General features: G+C 40.0%; 1 protein-coding gene across 16 annotated transcripts in view; it reads left to right on the top strand.

Moving 5' to 3' along the window:
- The window catches only part of LOC116432792 (rap guanine nucleotide exchange factor 2), a 220,800-nt gene that overhangs the window by 156,012 nt on the left and 44,988 nt on the right, over nt 1-19,800 (top strand). For all 16 annotated transcript variants that reach the window (XM_076371110.1, XM_076371111.1, XM_076371112.1 and 13 more), the window contains one exon: nt 2,996-3,071. In XM_076371110.1, the coding sequence (XP_076227225.1) occupies nt 2,996-3,071 (76 nt within the window). The remainder of the gene's footprint in view (nt 1-2,995; nt 3,072-19,800) is intronic.

Consider the following 19,800-nt stretch of genomic DNA (forward strand, 5'->3'; position numbering starts at 1 on the left):
CCCTTTCCCCAGCACAAGTTGCATGTCCGCCATGCATTAATTACGTTAATTAGAGACGAGATTCCGCGGTGGCCTCGGAAGTCGTAATTTATTAACTGAAATGGATTATCCGCGGTGGAAAAATGCGGTGAGCCAAACCACCGTTGCGACCAACGGGGACATGTACTGTCTTGTTTGAACAATAGACAACTATATAAAAGAGTCTACAAGAATATCATACTATGCTTCATAAACAGCAATCCTATCTAGAATTCTCGACAATCCTAACACTCTACCCCCAAACACTACGAAATTCAACTCTCGCTTAATCTCCTCATCCACAAATATCAACAGTCACAACATTCCTTCGTTATCACTTTCCATAAATCTGATACGTTCCATTAACAGTACACTCACGTTACTCTAATCCAACCCAACAATTTTTCCAAACACAACGGCCCTACCGCAAAAATTCATTTCCACCCCCAAAGGAACACATCACGCGGGAACTGCCAAAAACGTCGGTCAAACTGTAATTTCCGAAGTGATGTTAGTCACACCGCGACTGAGTGTAGAGCGCGTCTCAGGTGGCCGGCTCTCACCCCCGTCCCACCCCTAATTCATCAGCGCAGACGTGTCTAGGCGTTCGAGCTAGCCGCGCGGATGCTCGTCGATTTTTCCCGGTGTACCGGGTGGCCCGGAATTCCGGGCTAATTCGGGCTGCGGGGCGTGATGTCTACTTCGAGGGGGGGATGAAACATCTGCCGATGGACGGGTTCCTCCTCCGCGCGATCGCAACGTTAATGCCCCGGATACCGCAACAATGGCCGTGTTTACAGAAACGCGGCACCCTCTCGCGCCGAGACGTGCATTGTGTTCGACGCGGAATCGGCCACCGTTTCGGTGATAAATTGCATTTCGCCGATGACTTCCGTGTCGATGCGTCCACTCGAACCCCGCCCTGCCCTCTCGCCGTTATTGTTACCGGTGTTATGGCTTTTAACCGCCCCTCGAAGGGCGCGCGCGCGCGCGTGTATACACATGCACCGGCGGCGGCTCGTGTAATTCTCGACGCTGTTTTATTTCGCGCCGTTGTCGCCGCTGAATTATATTAACACATTGCGCACGGCGCTCTGCACGCGCAACGCGCTTCCAGGGCCCGTACATTTTTGGGCGCTCCGGAAACAATTTGTACGATGCATGTGTGCACTTTTTTAATTCGCGTTTGGTGTTGTATTCGCGTAAGGTGTTCTTAACCCTTTGACTGCTAAAGACGTATATATACGTCCCCACATATCCATCAATATGTACGTAAGGCGTAAATTTACGCCCTCTGCATTTTTTTTACTTTATGTTAACACGTTGAGTGCCATGGGAGTGACCCCCAATCAAATCGACTTTAGTTCGCTCAATTAAACGATGATTATTCGAAAATATTTCTATATTGTAAATAATGCCACCTACTGCGGTGACGTTCAGCTAGATGGACATGCAGTTGTAATAATGCAATTCAATCGAATGATTTGATATTTGATATTTAAATCGTTCGGCATTCAACGTGTTAAAATTGTCAAAATGAATTTGTTCCTTATTATCAGTTTTCGATTTTCTTCTTTACATTCAATTACCACCTATTATCGTTGAAAGAATAATGTACAAATTAATTAAATAATTTAAAGTTGCTTGAAAAGTTACTTAAAACGAATAAAAAAATGGATATTTTAATTTATTTGCAATTATTTTTTCGAACCCTAAGAGTGGTATTAAATCTCCGAGTACTCTTCTGGTCACTAGTCAGTTGACGACCAGTCGCAGCGAGTGACGTGCAAATAACGCGCCGTCCGTATTGATAGCTTCCTCCGAGAGCGCGCCGCAGTCAAAAGGTTAAATATTATTATATATTTTTATGGACTTTCTGCGAACTTTGTAATAACGAAATGCTGTACAACAATAAAACACTTTATAAAGTACGTTACACGATCGACACAGAGCTACCGATGTAATGGCCATATTGACTGACTGACTTTTACGCTCTCGAAATGTCGGCATTCGTTTGTTTTCGCTAACCATTTATTAGAAGAATACGCGAGACTTCGTTACTCTGGTAACGTAACAAGAACATCCATTTTTAATTCCTTAAATCATCGATTGAGTCGAAGAAGCCTGAAAACGAGATATCTCGTCGTGGATCGCTGGAGTATATTCTTTTGTTACGTGTTTTATTTTGAGACTTCAGTCGTTGTAACTTCGATTGGTGAATGGTAATCGGTAATTTGACGAATGTATCGATTGTTGATTAGTTTTAATGTTGTACAATGCACGTGTTAACCGTTCGTGTTTAGTGGTTCTTCGAGCGAAACAAGGGCTTGGAATTTTAGGGAGCTTCTTGGGAACAATGGTAATTAGGACATAAAGCAGAGGTAGAATTATTCTAAATTTTAGCATGGATACTCGGATGTACTCGCAAATGAATAATCGAATAATAAGACTGTAAGTATATTTCAGAGTATGCATATTTTGGAATACTCTGCTAGCCGCGAATTCGTTGCGGCGATTCATTCGGGCGAAACACCGAAACGACGATAAAATTGCCAACGCAAACACGGGGGAAGGATAAACAGTGTACAAGGAAATGCAATTAAAAAATTAATCAGAACTAATGTATTCTCCTGGGTAATGTGCAGCATTGTAAAAGCTAATGTTATTTGCTTCGAGGAAAATACAGGGAAGATTGTTGATTGTTTGCCTTAAAAGCGGGCGAGGGGAATTTTCACGTTATGAGAATATCGTGTACACGAGCGATAACCGTTTACGTTTCTTGTTAATGAATACAAATCTTTAATTACTACTGCATTAAACGTGACATTTTCAGACGAGTGAATTGTAATTGTTCAGCGGGAAGATCACAGAAAAATATTTAATTATTTCATCCTGAACCCCGCGCAGTTCTCTTTGTCGTTGAACGACGTGAAGCCGGAATCGGTTTTAACAAACTTTTGGACGTTTTCTGTTGCAGCTTCGGAAAGCGGACGGGTGGCAGTGCCAGGAGACCTAATGAATGTTTCGTTCTCGAGCCCTCTGAGATGATTGTCGTAAGTACCTTTTACATTTCCCACGATGCAATACAAAAACGGAAATAAATCTAGTTTTACGTATTAATGAATACAAAGAAAATATACTGAATCACTAGTGAACCGTGTTAACCCTAATCGTACCACGTGTTTTTATAACGAATCGTACCACGTCTCAGTCACTTACGAGAATAAAAGGAACGATTAAGATGTTATTATTCCTGTTTACAGGGCCCAAATTTTAGCCCAAAAAGTCTTTCGGAGATGCAATATGAAATAACTCTCAAATTTAAGTAAAAATGTGACTCAAAGTCACATCGTGGTCCGATTAGGGTTAAGAGTAAAAGCCAAACACAATACTCACTTGAAAATTTCAAAATTTAACTTTCTAATAAGACGGAACAAGGATCATAAATATTACTAAAAAAAAGTGAGGAGTATTATAATATTCAATAAGTAATCCGTAGGTTTCACAAATGTTTTTAAATCCCCAGAAATTGAAGGAAGTATATATTTTCCGCGAGAACAGGAAATTTCGGTGAAATCATGGACAGCCGGAGTTCGGAGCATGAATTTGAACGAAAATATTTCACGTCGGGATTTTAATAATTTCGCTGTCCGGTTTCTGGGCGGGTTATTTACCGAAACGTATGGGATTATTTGTGCGCGGCTGAAGCACGTGAAGCAAATCAGAAAAATTTATGCAACCGAACAAACGCGAATTTCTCTTTTTCCGGCTGGTTGGTCCTACACTCATTTGGCGCACGCACTGCAGGCATCCTTTCGTGTGACTCGTCGCAGCCACGCTCGCGAACTATTCCGGATATAGTAGCGATATCGCGTAATGAAAGACAATGCTGTCCAGACTGGAGACGCAGCCTGCTAGACAGTTAATCAATAGTTCCTCTCCTGTTATGTTCGCGTCGAGTTTTCGAGACTGCATCGCTGCACTTCCCGATCCGCTGTGTCTACTTCGCGATCACCGGCTATTTTCGAATGCTCGGTAAAAATTGAAATAGAATCTACAGAATTTTCTGCGCGGAAATCATTCACGGATAATACGCTTAATCGTGTTCCTTTAAATTCAACGCTAGAACTACCAGTCAAAATTACAGGTTTCGATTTCTGTGTTTCGCTATTATTGATATCTTAACCCGTTGCGGACGGATGTCATTTCGACAAGATGAAATTTTCATATACGGAAGACTAAGCAGGAAACAGATGATCTAATTACTCGAATAGCAAGAGATCAGCACGTAGTTTCCTATTTTTCTATTGTTCAAGTAATTGGTATGTAATTTAGCTTCATCTGTTGAGGATTTTGTATATTTCAGAGAACCTTCGTCCGAAAAGGGTTAGAAGCATTGAATATTTGAAACGATCCTGAAAATAAATAGTTTCACTTGAACACTGTAACGAATGTCTGAAGAAATTGAAAATAATCTATTGTTGAATTCTTATGCGGATTACATATTAATCGTATTAAATGCTCGGTAGTTCTAGTGTTAATTTTCGACTTCGTTGAGCGGTCGATCGGTTAGTTAACCCTCTGTAGGCCCATGCAACTTTAAACTCACGTATCAGTATATTGGCATCTTGTTGATTTATTTCATTTTGCACTCGAAGTGGTGAATAAAATTAAGTAATCAGTTAACTTAAACTTTTATATAAAATGTACTCGTTTGATGAAATTATTGAAACTATTGGGTATTTATTAATTTTGTACTGCATAGATTTCGTTATAATCATGAACAAAAATTTGGCCCATAGAGGGTTGATCATTAATTAATTGACACAATGGCGAATTTATTTGTTGAAATTGAAATGTTGGGTGAATATTAGTTGAATGAAGTGTGGAATACATATTGTTAGGGTTATTGTGAATTATATATTTAATATAAAGTATTGTGATTTTAAATGAAATAGTTTCTGCCATGAAATGGCAGTTTCGTGTGAATATTAGTTAAGCGTAACTTGGAAAACGCAATTTATTGAGATAAATGATCAATTAATTCAAGATAAATTCGTTTCTATTTATTTTATAAGTGACGCGCACTTTGAACCGGTCTACGAAAGGTTAAGATTTAATTGGAGACCGATTCCACTGAACCTTGAGATGATTTAGGTTATCAGAGACAATGGACTCTTATGATTAGACGGCATGAGAAATCAGTTAAACAGAGTACGGTGGAGGAAAAATTGTACCGGTTCGTTTCACGGCTGGAAAATAGGTCGAGGAGCGACAAAGGCTGACAGAAATTCCGTAGAAAACTTTCTGCCGTTCTGCATTGAAGTTGACAAAGCAAATTAATATTTTCTGAATAACGCCAGCGTTGCCTCCTATGCTCGTCTCGCCGCGCGAAAAATGTAATTTAACACTGTTCTTTTCTATATTAATTAATTTAGAAAACAAAGCGACTGCGACGCGCAACGTCATTTACATTCGAACGACGCGTTTCGAAGGGAATATGACAATCAAAATTAATTGGAAAATAATCTCGTTCGCAGGCAACAGTGGCGTCCGTTTCGTTCTCAATTTACATCTTCCGTAAATTCCAAAAATACCATAAATTTCACAGAATTTTCAGAGTGGAGAGCACGATTATCGTTATATACGAATAAGAAACAATGTTTCTTTTAAAATGGAACAATAACACGAACGGTTCATTAATCTTGTTCAAACTTTAATTAAGAATTTTCAGGGGAATTTGTGTCATGCCTTCAGAATTTGTTATCGTCCAAGTTCAGCCGTAGATAGGAATCATGAAAATTAATTCGGATTGTCCAACTAAAGTCATTTTGAAATTCGATGTTCGCTGGATTTCATTCGAAGTTCCACGAGAAACTGCTTCAGAATTTCTGTTCCCGTGGATAATTGTTTCGAACAGCCAGTCTACGGTATCCTTGACTCGTGCTGCCATCTGCGACCATAATCTCCTGTTTTACCGACAGCGTTGATCCGTAGATCTCGAGGATCGACGCTCTCGAAGCTGTTCCGACGCGCTGCGATCAATGAAATCCGAAAATATCGTATCCCGTCCCGTACATTTCACTCGAGGATATTATGATTTATGGTATTCAGTTAGTTTGTAAACAGTGATAATGTAATTAGAAACTTGGTAATTAACCGTTGTACGTACTTAACTCTCCCCTAACGAGAACCAACATTGAGAACCCGAGACTCTCGGGAGTAATCATTTAATTTGATGACACTCGGCCGCCGTAGGGTCCACAGAAAATGTTCTGTTTATTCATTAATATTTCAATAAGATAATTAAAGCGTCTCTCGTGGAAACGCGAATACGTCGTCTTTTATAAAACCACTTCAAGTCTAATTTAATAAGAATAAAATGAAAATTCGTTTCGGACAGACTGGCCCTCCTACGTTTAAATAAAAGAATTATTAAATATTTCATTATCTTTAATCATTATTAACACTAGAACTACGTACCAATCAAAATGACTGGCTTCGATTTTTTTGTTTAACAATGATTGATGTTTTCGAAATGATTTTGAAAATAAATAGTTTCATTTGAGTACTATAATGAATGTCCGAAGAAACTGAAAATAATCTATTGTTACAATTTTTATAGGAATATTAATCATATTAAACGCTCGGTAGTTCTGTTGTTAAATAGATACTTGACTGTTAAAACAGATTTAACGCATAATTCTTTACACAATATTTACTTTTATTTTAAATTAAATATAATACAAAACTTGCTACAGATTTCTAAAGAAAACGTCGCAAATAACCATTGGATTTTCAGAGTGATAAAAATATGAAAGTTAAAGATACCAATGTGACCATGAACTTGACCACAGTTCTTGTCGATCTCAATTTTCCGGAAGCCAGGGAAGAATCGGAACGACAGTGGTTCAAAGTCGATCCGTCGCGACTGCAGATAACGTCCCGAATTTTCTCGGAACTCGAAATATTTATGTTCGCCGAAGCGTAAATCGATTTCCTAAAAACGCCGTGACTTCGGCTATGAATCATCTCGGTGCAGCCGAGGACTCACAGAAACTCGTTATCGGCTGACAACCCAGCGACGATAAGACGATCCGAAGCGCGATCAATGAAAACGTCCAAACAGCTCGATCCCGACGGCGATTCCTCGGGCGCGAGCCGACAGAAATGTTTCTGAATGCGAGGAATGTTTGCGCTGTCGCTTGATAATTCTTATCGGGTTTAAATCGACATACCTCTGTCTACTTGTTTTATTAAAAATATTCTACGGATATCGTACATCGTGTTATCGTACTCGGTGTTACCATTTTAAGAATTAGAATTTCGTTTGTTTACTTTTAATATTTCTTTCTTATATATAAATGTATATATGTATTGTAAACTTATTTATAATCATTCTTCATTCTTCATTATGCCTATCTGGATGATGCTCGAGAAATTACTCGATCAGTAATGCGTGTACCGACGTTAAGATTTAAATCTTTAATGGCAACGTACACTTGAAATTGCGAAATTCGTGAAAGTTGTTCCTTCAAGTATGCTGCAGTGCAAATGCGATTGTTTATTCTGTTGTATTCTCGTTCACCTTTGCGTCTGATACAAAACTGGGCACAAAGGTTGGTACTTACGTACGTACGGATGGTGCCTTTCTCAGCGGATGCTGTAAATTTCGGGGGAAAAAACATAGTCGGCGGAACGTTGGAACTGCAGCAATGCACTTCGGGTTACGCAATGCGTTGTCAACGTGGATGTGTGCACACAGGCTGCGCCAACTTCCTGTTCGCGTCGACTTCAACGTTTTTCTAGCATTATCTCGGTTTCTCGGTGGACAACGCGCCATTATGCGGCATCGTTCGTTTAATTGCCGTTTGGACAGTAATTGCATTCGGAATTGATTTTAATTGAGGAACGTAATGAACTTTTTAACATGAATCGTACACGTGTCGCCTAATGCTTAGCGGGATAAAAGGAAATCAATGGAAAAACCGTTTTTAATGGTAATATACAATTATATTCATATATTATTCTCCTACCAGAGCAGACATAATTTACATGCAAATGACTGGTAAAGAAAAAACTATTCCTTATCGAATATCCCACATCGATACTGTTCAAATAACTAAAACATCCGTTAATTCTCACGAAGAATTACTTCAAAAAACACTTGTTCTTGCCATTTTCGAATTCCTCGAAGCAACCAACAATATTCCAACATCTCCACTTGAACGCCGGCTAAACACGTTTTCCCGAGCGGAGGGTAGAAAATGAACATAGTTACCACCCACCAGGTACAGAGTACACCTTTTTAAACAAAAGTCAAAGGGTGAGGGCGGCGAACAAAGCCGAGTATTTTCGTTTCCATTTCATCGGCCACCTGGATCTATTCTAGTTGATTCTATGGTCGCGGCGTTCGGGTGTTCGCGTCCATTGATTCCTTCCATGGAAACCGAGGGAAATTGATATCGGAATGGACATTTAACGGTTGGAAACGGCCGGCCGTTGTATCGGCGCACTGCGTCATCCGAAAATATTAGTTTTTTACGTGACGCCGAGGCTTATTGCCATTGGTCGACCGGTCAGTCGGTTTTCATCTTGGTCTATGCGACGGTCAATCGAGTAAATACGACAATGATGCTCCCGATTAGTTATTCAGGTGACGCCCGCCGGAATGAAACGGAGGAGCAACGATGCGGCAAGCGGACCATTGTTACCGATAAACAATTCAGGAACGGTGGACGTTCATTCGCGTGTTCACGGTTTTTCGGGCAGATTTATTAACGGTTTTTTTACGGGGAAACAATCAATGGCTTCCGTACGTGGATAATAAATCGCATCGTATGTCGGTTTTTTGCGAACCAATGCGACTCCTATAAATTCGTGTTGAAGCAGAATTTATTCACCCGCACTCCGAACACTTCGAATGCCTTAATAGTTCATTTCTATAGAGAAACGTTACAGAACCGGAAATTTCGTTTCGAGAAAAGAAAATTACGAGTATACATGGATTCACGTCTTTTGATTTGTTCTTTCAATTTCCTACGTTCGAGTAGAAAGAAGAATTTTACAATTTGAGAGTGATGTAACGTGACATCTGTGTTGCAAATTATTTGCAACGCAGTGCAAAGGGTTTACTTCACTATTCTTTGCGTTGAGAAAAATTCTCTTTGATTGGGAAATCGATACATTTGCCATGTCGAGCGTGACTCGCATCAGTTTTATTTACAGGTGTGATTCTTTGTCAAGATATTTTTAAAATAGGTTTTACCCTTATGTTATTTTCAATATTATTAGAATCGTTCACACTGCTCTACAAACTATTTTTTAAAATGCGTTTCGAATAAACTATCGTGATAATTTCAAGGAGAAAGGAGAAACTTCTTGTTAAATTGTGCGGTGTTCTAAATGGCAAACGATAAATGATAAAACGCGAGAATTCGTGCTAATGCATTTCTTATCATGCTCGGCAGATTGCATTTCGATTACGCGGCTTAATCATTATTAGAGTCTATTATCGTGAAAACAGATGATTTACAATCGTGCATAGGTACGCAAGAAAACATGTATTATATAATTCGTTTTAAGAATCCGGCAGTGAACAATGAATTTTACAGGAACCTCGGAGATCGTTCCAAAGTGTATTACACGATAATCAAGAAATTATACCCGGGAAAAACGTGCACTCGACGAAGATAACATTTTATCGATTCGCGATGTCGGAGGAGTCCTTTCCGCCGTCCTCGCATCAGATTTCCGTCCGTAATTCCTGCGAACATTTCCCATCGACGCGATCCCACGGATGAAATCGAGGCTCCGTGAAATATGTATACGGTATCGAAAAAGTACAAGTATACGCGCTGAATCTTTTTATCGAGACTTCTATTTCGATCTAATTTACATTCCTCGATGCCTCGCTGTACGGAACATGCATCGAAAATACGAAAAGATAAAAACACTCGAAATATTAAAAACCATACAATGAAACAAATATTTTCTTAATTTCTTCTATATTCCCGAACGCGTCACGTCTAAATGATATCGTATTTATTCCGACTCAATTATTCCCTCGATCTCTTACGATCGATAAATTACATTTCTCCAGTCACTCAACCACTTAAATACCAATGAAATGTAACGTGTTCCCCGTGGTTCAAACACTACCACGTTTCCCGCGTTCCCGCCTGTAATGAAGTACTAAAAATTCCAGACGATGTAAACGCGCTATTTTTATTGCGCCGGAGTATCGCGGAGCGCGCGAATACTTTTCTGACCCATTCAGACATCGGTAAAAGGATTTTCCCCTCCGGTTCGTCGGAGGTGGGAAAATATTGTCGCGACGGTAGTCGACGCCGGGTTACCACGCGACACAGCGACGCTCGCCTGTGCGTGACCCGCGCCACGAATTGGACACCCGACCTCTGACCTTCCTTTCTCTCTCACCTTTTAATCTGTCACGGCTCCTCTTCGCTTTTGCCGCGTCTTATCTGCCGGGTCTATCTTCGCTTGTTCTCGTCCGGCTCTCGATCTGTCTTAATCTCGCGCAGAATGTTGCGAGGGATTCTTGTCGGACTGTGTGCTGTGCGTTGCGAACCGCGAGATCGAGAAACAGGCGGTTCCCCGTGAAGTGAGTCGAATGTTTGAGTGTAACAATGCTTTTAACTTAGGAGCCAAAAGTTAAGATAACGTAAACAGTAACGAAAATACGTTTATGGAAAAATTATAAACATATTTCTAAAAGCAGTGTCACAACGGCGTTTTTGAGACAAAATACTTAGCCCCGAATGCATACGTAACATTAGAACTACCGAGCAATTAGTGACTAATTTCCAGTTTCTTATAGAAAGTAGAACAATACGTTTCTTGAGACTTAATAACATATTTGCGCAAATAGACAAATTTAAAGGAAAACCTTTCGCAAAAACGCCTTCGTGATTTAGGTACTTGTGAAATAATAATTTTGAAGTGGGTCAATTTAACCCGCCCGGTACTTTTAGTGTTAACACGTTGAACGCCGCACATTCATAGAGCAAAATACACGAAATGGAATAAATACAGTATTAAATTATTGAGTTGGATTATTATCGTTGCACGTTCGTCAAACTGAATGTCACCGCAATGGATAGCATTATTTGTAATATAGAAATGTTTGCGAATAATCATCGTTTAATTCAGTGTATTATAGTAATTCGATTTGCTTTCAATTCAACGTGTTAAACGTACCAAGTAACTTTGTTTGCATAGTAGAATAATATTCTGTGCTCTGTAATAACCCTGTGCACTCGAGAAGTGTGAGATTTCATGTAGTAAAACTATAAAATTTAATATTCAATATTCAACTGTATATAATTCATCGGTGTGTGAAATATTGGGATAAAAAGCTTTGTTTTTCAATTCACTTGCAATTTTTCCTTGAGTTAATTTAAGAAATATCGTCTCTGGTTGGAAAATGTTAAATATTTCTAAGGAAATACTTCCGAGTGCAAAGGGTTAACACGTTGACTGCCACGAGAATTTCGAGCGTTTTGTTATACCAAGATTTATCCCTTAATATTAAAGGCTAATAGTATTTGAAATAATTATTAATGTTTTGGTACTGCAGTACTCATACTACACTATTATCTAGCTGCTTGTGTTGCTAAATATTTTAATTCAATGTCAATTTTCTTATTGTAATTGCTTTCAAGCAATTTGGAAACTCCGGTCATCGCTGACCACCGTGGCAGTCAACGTGTTAATATTATGATTTTTTCCTATCGGTATGTCCCATGCTTGAAAATATAGGTTTGCACAAACACTTTCAAACAGAGATTTTCACAAAACTTTTTTTCTGATAGAAAACGGAGCAATTTTCAAATTCTCTTAGCTACCTTAGATTGACATCAATTAACTACTTAGTACTATAATTTTATCAATAATTCCCTCGTGAACTTCTTCTTACTTAACCTTTAAAATACTGACTGGGATCCTATAGGAAGCCCAGAAAGTATTTTTCCTTTTTTTGTAAGTAATTTTTTGCAATTTCTCATATTTTATGTATCATCTCCTGGAGACTCCAGTATGTTTACAGCTAAAAACAAAATAACGGTAATGTTTTAATCATCCACAATACTTGGCGATGAGAAAAGAGAAAATACATAAAATATGGAAAATTACAAAAAATTACTTACAAAATTATTAAGGAAAAATACTCTCTGGGCTCCCCATAGGACACTCAGCATTTCAAGGGTTAAGACAATATCTGTCATTATCAAACACAGATTCGAACACTTCCAAACGAACATTTTCCCGAACATCATCAGTGTACTCGTTAGCAACGGCAAGCTGGAAGTAGTGGGATAACTGTGTTTCACGCGAACGTAAATCAGAGTTCGCGAATTATCGCAGATTAAAGCAACGTCCGCGGTACCGGGCAATCTCGAACTCCATGTTCTCATCTCTCTTTATCCATGGTTATTACGCCGTCGCTCCGTCGACGCGAATCCTTAAATGAAAATGAATCATTCCCGTGAACTCCACCTGCGAATATTAACGCTACGCAAACGTTGTTCGGCGGCAGCGTCGAAACCAACCGGGAATGAAAAACGCGCTAGAGCACCGGGATAAAAAGAGAGAGAGAGAGGAGAGAGCTTTCGCTAATCTTCCTACGCGATATACCTTCACGCTTTTCGGAGCCGTGCTCGAAAGTATTTTTTCAAAGATCCATTGAGGTCTTTTTAACGACGAACGAACGGAGTTTCCGCTCTTTTATAGCGTCCATTTCGTTCTGATTTATGGATCGAACGCGCTGTACGCAGTTTACTTGACGAATACTAATTAGTAGGCTATAAATAGTTGAGAATTTATAGTTTTACCGGACAGTATATTATAATAGAAATCCGATACTGTTCGTACACCGCGGAAGTTCATTTACTTTTCCGCGAATTTGGAGAAATCGAGATTTCATAAGATTCACTTCATTATCTCAATGTGGAACTTGCATTAATAATACCGTAACAATTATATTACATAATACTTCGAGAATATAGTTACATCGGCATGAACAACAATTTCAAAAGAAACACTAACTTTCAATCGATGATCTAACATCTATATCTCCTTTCTCGAAAAAATGAATTACATTTCTGTTTCACTGGTCTAAGATAAAGAGAACTGTCTTGCTCATTGTCAAGGTAATCAACATTCATTCGCATTCTCGTTAAGAACGAAACGTATCCGACGATCGCGAATAAAACGATGTAGTTAATTATTCTCCATAGGCGGACGATCGAATTGATCGTTGCGCCAGGTTAATCGGGATTCGATCCTCGTTCGCGTGTCGTCCCACTTGCTCACTGCCCCCGTTGTTTTTACTTTCAAGTCGACCGCGATATTTACGTTCCGAGCAACAAATTGGCCGAATTACTCCCGCGCGAGAATTCGATTAGCGTTCGACTAACCGTCGCCGTCGCCGGCGGCCGCCGCGGTCGGAATATTCGCGGCCGAATAAATCCATGTAAATTGGTCCGCACAATGGGGATCCGCTTATAATTATTCCTCATTAATAACCTGACGTCAGAGGCACTTCGGCGCCGCGGTGTTTATAACAGGTTGTTGATTTAATTTCGATGTTTCGGCCGAGGAAGCGGCGGCTGGAAATGCAAATGAAAGCTGTCTTTCTCCCGCGAACAATACCAGCCACGCTGTAATTAACCGAACGCGGCGAGAAATTATTTGGCGGTCTCTCTTCTTTTTTTCGTATTTTTCGCCGGACAAACGGGCGAACGTCCTATTGATCCGATGAAAATGTTTCTCGTCGAACGCGTTTAGAAAGCGGGCTTTTCAGCGCGGAGACCAATTAACGGCGACTGAAACTGTTCGTATATAATTGAAATCTTTAATGCATTTCTATCGAAAGTTTCGATTTCTGCGCGCAATGCGGATTATTAATACAATAACAAGCGTGTCTATTCACATGCTCCTTAATCTGAAATTAATTATCGCGCAGATGCGCATGCGAAGGAAAGTTGAATTCAGAAAAACGAGGTTTCGTTTTTCTTTCCTGCATGGCGTTTCTAGTATCGTGCGCGAGCAAACGTAAGCGAATCTGTTAGAACATAATAGAGAATCATGAACTGTGCGACGTTTAATGAAGGATAAATCCAATCAAGGATTTATCTTTGTGTTTCATCGAAAGCTAAAAGATTTCCTAATCAACGCATTTATCAGCCGTGCTTTCGTAATTACCGGGTGTTCGACGACAGCGTCGTTACCAAATCGCGACGGAGGGTTTTATAAATCGAAGATGAGTCACCCAGCGCTCTCCGTTATCAGAAAAATTCGTGTGACACATTTTATTGTTGTGCGAGCGCCGCTAACAAAATGATTTACTAACTGGATCACATCCGCCGTGTGCTTCGCACGTTGCACCGCGTCAGCAGTTGATTCATAACAAATCGTTTTGCTGCAATTTGCGGTCAGCTTCTTTGTCGGCGACTGACTCATCCGACCGAAGAAAGACGGTCGAACGGGAAACAAGGAAACGCGAGATTTTCCCCCGAGGTTCGACCGCGAAAAAAGACCGTAAACGTCGAAACGATTAATCCGACTTGTTGATCCCCGAGCCAATGAAAATTTCAAGGCGGAAGTACAAATCTGAGCGCTTTATCCGCGGCGCGAGTTAAATTCAGTCGGCATGAATATTTAAAAGGGAAGCCGTTCGCAGCTCGGTACGAAAACGCGCAGACATCGTCGCGTTTTCGGTGGAAAGCGAGACCGATCGCTGGAACGCGATCGATTTACCGTGAATCGACGTCGAAGCCGGCGATTAATTGAGCAATTGCGAATGCCGGCTGAACGTATTTTATTCTGCGATTAACGGTATCAATTAATGATAGGAAATTCGCAGGCGTTTGAAGAATAATGAAAGTGCTTTATTAAATCGAATCGTTTGAATATCATTTTGTCCGACAGTTCGATTCGAATAATATCTTCGGTGAACGAAATAATTCGAAATGAATTATTTGCAGTTTGATGGTGTGCATTACGAGTGGTAGGATGTGTCGGTATTGATTGGAAAGTGTTGAAACACGAGATACCCTGTTTATTTAAAGTTCTCCTCGTTGCGAATCGCTGGATGGCCCGTGTCAGCGTTCCGTTAATAAAGGAGAAACCCGAGACAATTTAAGTAGATTGTTGTGCAGGATGCGGGCCTTAATTGCGTAACGGGTGTGCTCGCTTCGTTCTTCGATACGAGCAGGCCGCGACGACAGATGCATTTTTCAAGAAGCTTATCGTCGCTGATGAATCGACGTCGGGCGCCTAGCTGTAGCGTCATCGTCTGGACCGGATCCCCTGGAACTATTCAAATCGCGTGCCAGCTCGGGGAAATTTCTTTGAAAGCCGCGAGAGCTTAATTTTATTTGGCAGCCGTAACCTAGACCTTAAAACCTTTTTTCTGCGCTCTATTTACAATGCTGTCGCCAGGCGTTTTATCGCATTCGACCTATTTCTTTTAGAAATTCACATGGTTTTCCTTTGATATAATACTATAGAATAGTTCTTTAACGATCTATTCTTTCGCTTATTGTAAGCTGATTATTTTCAGAATCACAATTTCATCTGAAATCACAGTGTAACAATCATATTACAAGCTTACGTACTATGAGCTATAATAATTTTCACCCAATCTCTTCGAAATTACAAATTAACACTTTGACGCTCATTTTGAAATCGGTGAGTGCTTCCGAACACACACTTTTTTTCAATTAGTTGGTTCTTGGGGAGTTCGATCAATATTTCATACTTAAAAATTATTGTATTTTATAATTAATTTTCCTAAAAAAAGGTACACGTCTATAGCCGTCATTTGTTTTTCACAGCTTCGACTTCTCTGATACGCAAGAGACGGCTATAGACGTTTTGGTGTCCAACGATATCTTTTGAAAATAATTCAGGAAAAAATAAAAGAGGTATATTTTTATAAACATAACTTTATTTCGCACATGATTTTCATTTACATTCTTCTTTAATGTAACACAAAATTGAAAGATACAAGAACAAAAACAACACAACACTTTATAATGGCTACGAATTATTTTTGTTGGAGTTTTATGGAGTACCTGTTTTACTTCAACAATTATTAAAAGAAGGCTAATAAATTCAACAGTGATGTACATTTCTTTAATTGTTTTATAATACTAAAAATATAGGACTGTTATAGACGTTTGCATCTACAAGCACACGCAATGGACGTCCATAGTCGTCGTTTACGTCAACGTGTTAATCACGATTTTCGAAACGAAAGCGCCTCACTCTATCCGCTAAATATTCGAAATGATTCAATGACGTATTCTTTCGTAAAGCACACTTGGTGCATCTGGAAACGATTGCATCTATTAAGTACCTTTATCGACCAGCTCGTTATACAGACGAAGAGGCCAGAAGGAGAGGAGAGGAAGGCGGCGGTAATAAGAGTGAATGGAAATTATTTCATTAAGAACTCGGGCCAGCCTTAATTAATGGCATATGCGGAGGGTTTGGTGTCTCGCTAAAAACGAGCCCGTTCATCCCCGGTTCGTCAATGGTCGAGGTTCGAGTTGCGTGGAGCACGTTTACGTAAGAGAGACGAGCCGAGCGCGCGCACACCGCTAACATCCGTCATGCGTAAGCGATCGCGGGCGAGAGTTCGCTACGAGTATCTCCCTGGTACAGGAAACTCGCATAAAATTTACTCCTTGACTCGGCCGGCATCGTCTTCCTCCCGTGAATTCGATTTTATCTGCTTCAAACGCGACGCGGCGCACTCGCGCATGGGAGTGGTTCTTTCGAAACGGGGGGGACACTCGATTAACTGCTAATTGCTGTTTCGTTTTCGACGAGCGACGTTTATGTTACTCCCTTCAATCCTTAGCGCGCCGATACTTTAACTTACACGACATTTCGAAATTCTTTATTCAAGAGATCGCTGTTTTAATTACGGCGATTAACATGTTGAGCGCCGCGAAAATCTTGGCCGTTTTTTCATAGTTATTCTTTTGTAACAAAGAAACAAACAATTATTGACAATCTCGTTTTTATGTGAAGACACTTAGCTATAACTTCGCTAATTACCACAGCATTGAGAAAAAAATAAAATTTAATTCGAATTCATTGTCTGTTTAAAATATATTGCATAACAATATGATATCTGAGTTTTTCTATGTATAGTGATTGACCTCAGTGAACATTGCCATCCGCACAATTCAGTTTTCTGAAAATTAGCCGGTACACAGTGTGTTAATTATTGCACTATTATCAACTTCGTTACGTTACCATCTTCATTCGACGTAGGTTATCTGCATGTTACAATTGTTTTCAAGTAACAGAAGCGTCAGTTGTCGCTGACTGACACGGCGCTTAACGTGTTAAGCTGTTTCAGGTACAATGTGAATTATCAAAAGATCTTCTTGTTTGTGCTGCATCAAAATATTTCGTTTTTCCCTTAGTTGAGTATCAACTTTCAACAGTTGTCGAAATATCAGTATAAAAATGATGTAAATAACATTCGCTATTCCCAAAAACCGATAAAAATCATATTGCAATCGTTTGTGCACAAAGTTCTCAGAATCAAACGTTAGAAGCTTGCAAAACCTCTTCTCGCGCGTCCAAGATCAACGAAGTACCGAAGAACTATTTAATTCCCGTCGCGATGAGATCCTCTTGCAAAACCGACGGAGCGTCGCAGGTCAAAAGTCGAGCAGCCGAAAGTAAATGGATCACTGCTCTCGATTCGCGCGTCAGTTATAGGAGACAGTCGATGCAACTCGTCTCCCGTTCGCGCGAGGAGACATATCGCCCGAAACGTAAATACGGTTTATAGTTCCTTATGGTTAATGGCCGCCGAGGGAGCCTTTCTCCATAGATCCGGCGGCTTCCGACGGAATGGAAGGAAGGAAAAGAAAGTTAAAGAGCTCTGGCAGTGGTCCTCGCCTCTTAAAATAAATCGTCGGCCAGACAAAAATGTGGCGGGCCCGTGCCGAGTTCCACGGTGAAGGTATTCCATTTTTTTCTTCGTACTCCGTCGCTTCGACGCGGCGTTCCGTCGGTCGGCTTCGTCGAGCAATGAATTTTCTTCGTCGATCCCGTCGCCGCTGTCGCGGGGAGAAAGAAGGTTAATCGAAACGGAAAACTATTCCGTCCCGTGTTTTCTGATAAGCGTCGACGCTCCGTCGGCAAGATATGATTGCGTTTCCCCGGATTCCGTTGTCCTTAATTAATTAATCATTCCGGGAATCGTTATCTCCGGCAGCGGCATACCATCGGAAAATGATAGAACGATTTTGTTCTATAACGAGTTCGGTAATTACGAGGCCGTGGTGTTTGTCCGTGGATATCGTGAAGGTCGAACGAGGGAAAGTTGCTGTTAATTAATTAATTGTTTCATGGAATCATCCGGAGCGGTGGCAATCGGGAATGGTAAATTACGGTTTTTGGCAAGTCCGACAGTGTACGAGTAACGTTCGTTCTTTTCGAAGCGGAGAAAGTTAAGATAAGTGAGTAATAAAATGAAAGTTATGCGGAAGGAAGGAAGGGAGAAAAAGAAGTGTGCTTGAGATTCGTTATGCTTCTGAATTTATATGAATGACAGTGATTTAACGCCGGCTAGTTGGAGCGATGAGAATCTTCGGGCTGTGGGAGACTTTGTGATCGTGGATGTGTGGATACTCTCTCCGTTTCAATTGGATCTAAGTTAATGTTAGAAATTTTAGCGTCAGTATTGGATTTCATCGGGGTAAAATTACTGTTACTGCTTGCACGTGGAAATAGAATCCAAGTGAATCGGATACTGGATCCTGTTCGTATTTCAAAACTGGCCACCTCATCCGAGTCAAAATTGCAAAGTGAACGGGTACATTTAATAACCGATTCAAGGATTTATGGGTTTAATTATACAGCCGAAATCGAAGGAACGCGAAGATGCGGGAGTCGTAAAGGTTTCCATGTTTCGAGGAGTCAAGGCGAACGTCCGAGTGAACGAAACATCCGAGAATTCGAAGTTTCGAAGATTCAAAGCTCCGAAGTATTTAAAATAGCACGAGAAATGCTCCGAAAAGTAAACGCTAATTAATCAGAACTTGTGAACTTCATTTCCAACTGAGTGTCCTCACATTCAACGCTAGCTATACAGATCATCATTCTACATAATCTATTCTATCGATCCCAAAAAATATCCATTCGTTTAGATCTTAAAAAAGGTTTAAAAACATACAATTAGCATACATATTCCTATACTCCAAACAATGTTTAACATGTTAACACATAGCGTACTGGCAACGAGAAATCTCGTTTTTATATAAAGACAGCTTTGCAATTTTGCTAGTTACTATAATACTTAGAAAAAAATAAAATTTAATTCAAACTGATTATGTATTTAAAATACGTTACATAACAATATTGATATCTGAGTTTTTATATGTATAGCAATATAAGTTCTCACTGAAAATTTCCATCCGAACAATTCAGTTTTCTGAAAAGTAGCCGCGCAATGTGTTAAGCGTCAGTCACTGATGACACGCTTCTGAATAACTAGAAAACAATCGTAACATACGACAGAATATTTAATTAAGTTGATAATATCGTAACGCAAACATTGCAACGTCAAATAATTAATAATTCCCGCTTTTCTTCGCTACGAAAGAAAAACTCTACGAGCAGACGATCGGCGCTCAGCGCGTTGAATCGCATTCGAATAACGTTCAGAAAATTCGATACGCGTGAAATTGTCGCGTTCCGTGGGCGTAGTGTTAAATCAGAACGGGCCGCGGA

This window comes from Nomia melanderi, chromosome 9 (genome assembly GCF_051020985.1).
Source record: "Nomia melanderi isolate GNS246 chromosome 9, iyNomMela1, whole genome shotgun sequence".
Classification (NCBI taxonomy): Eukaryota; Metazoa; Arthropoda; class Insecta; order Hymenoptera; family Halictidae; genus Nomia; species Nomia melanderi.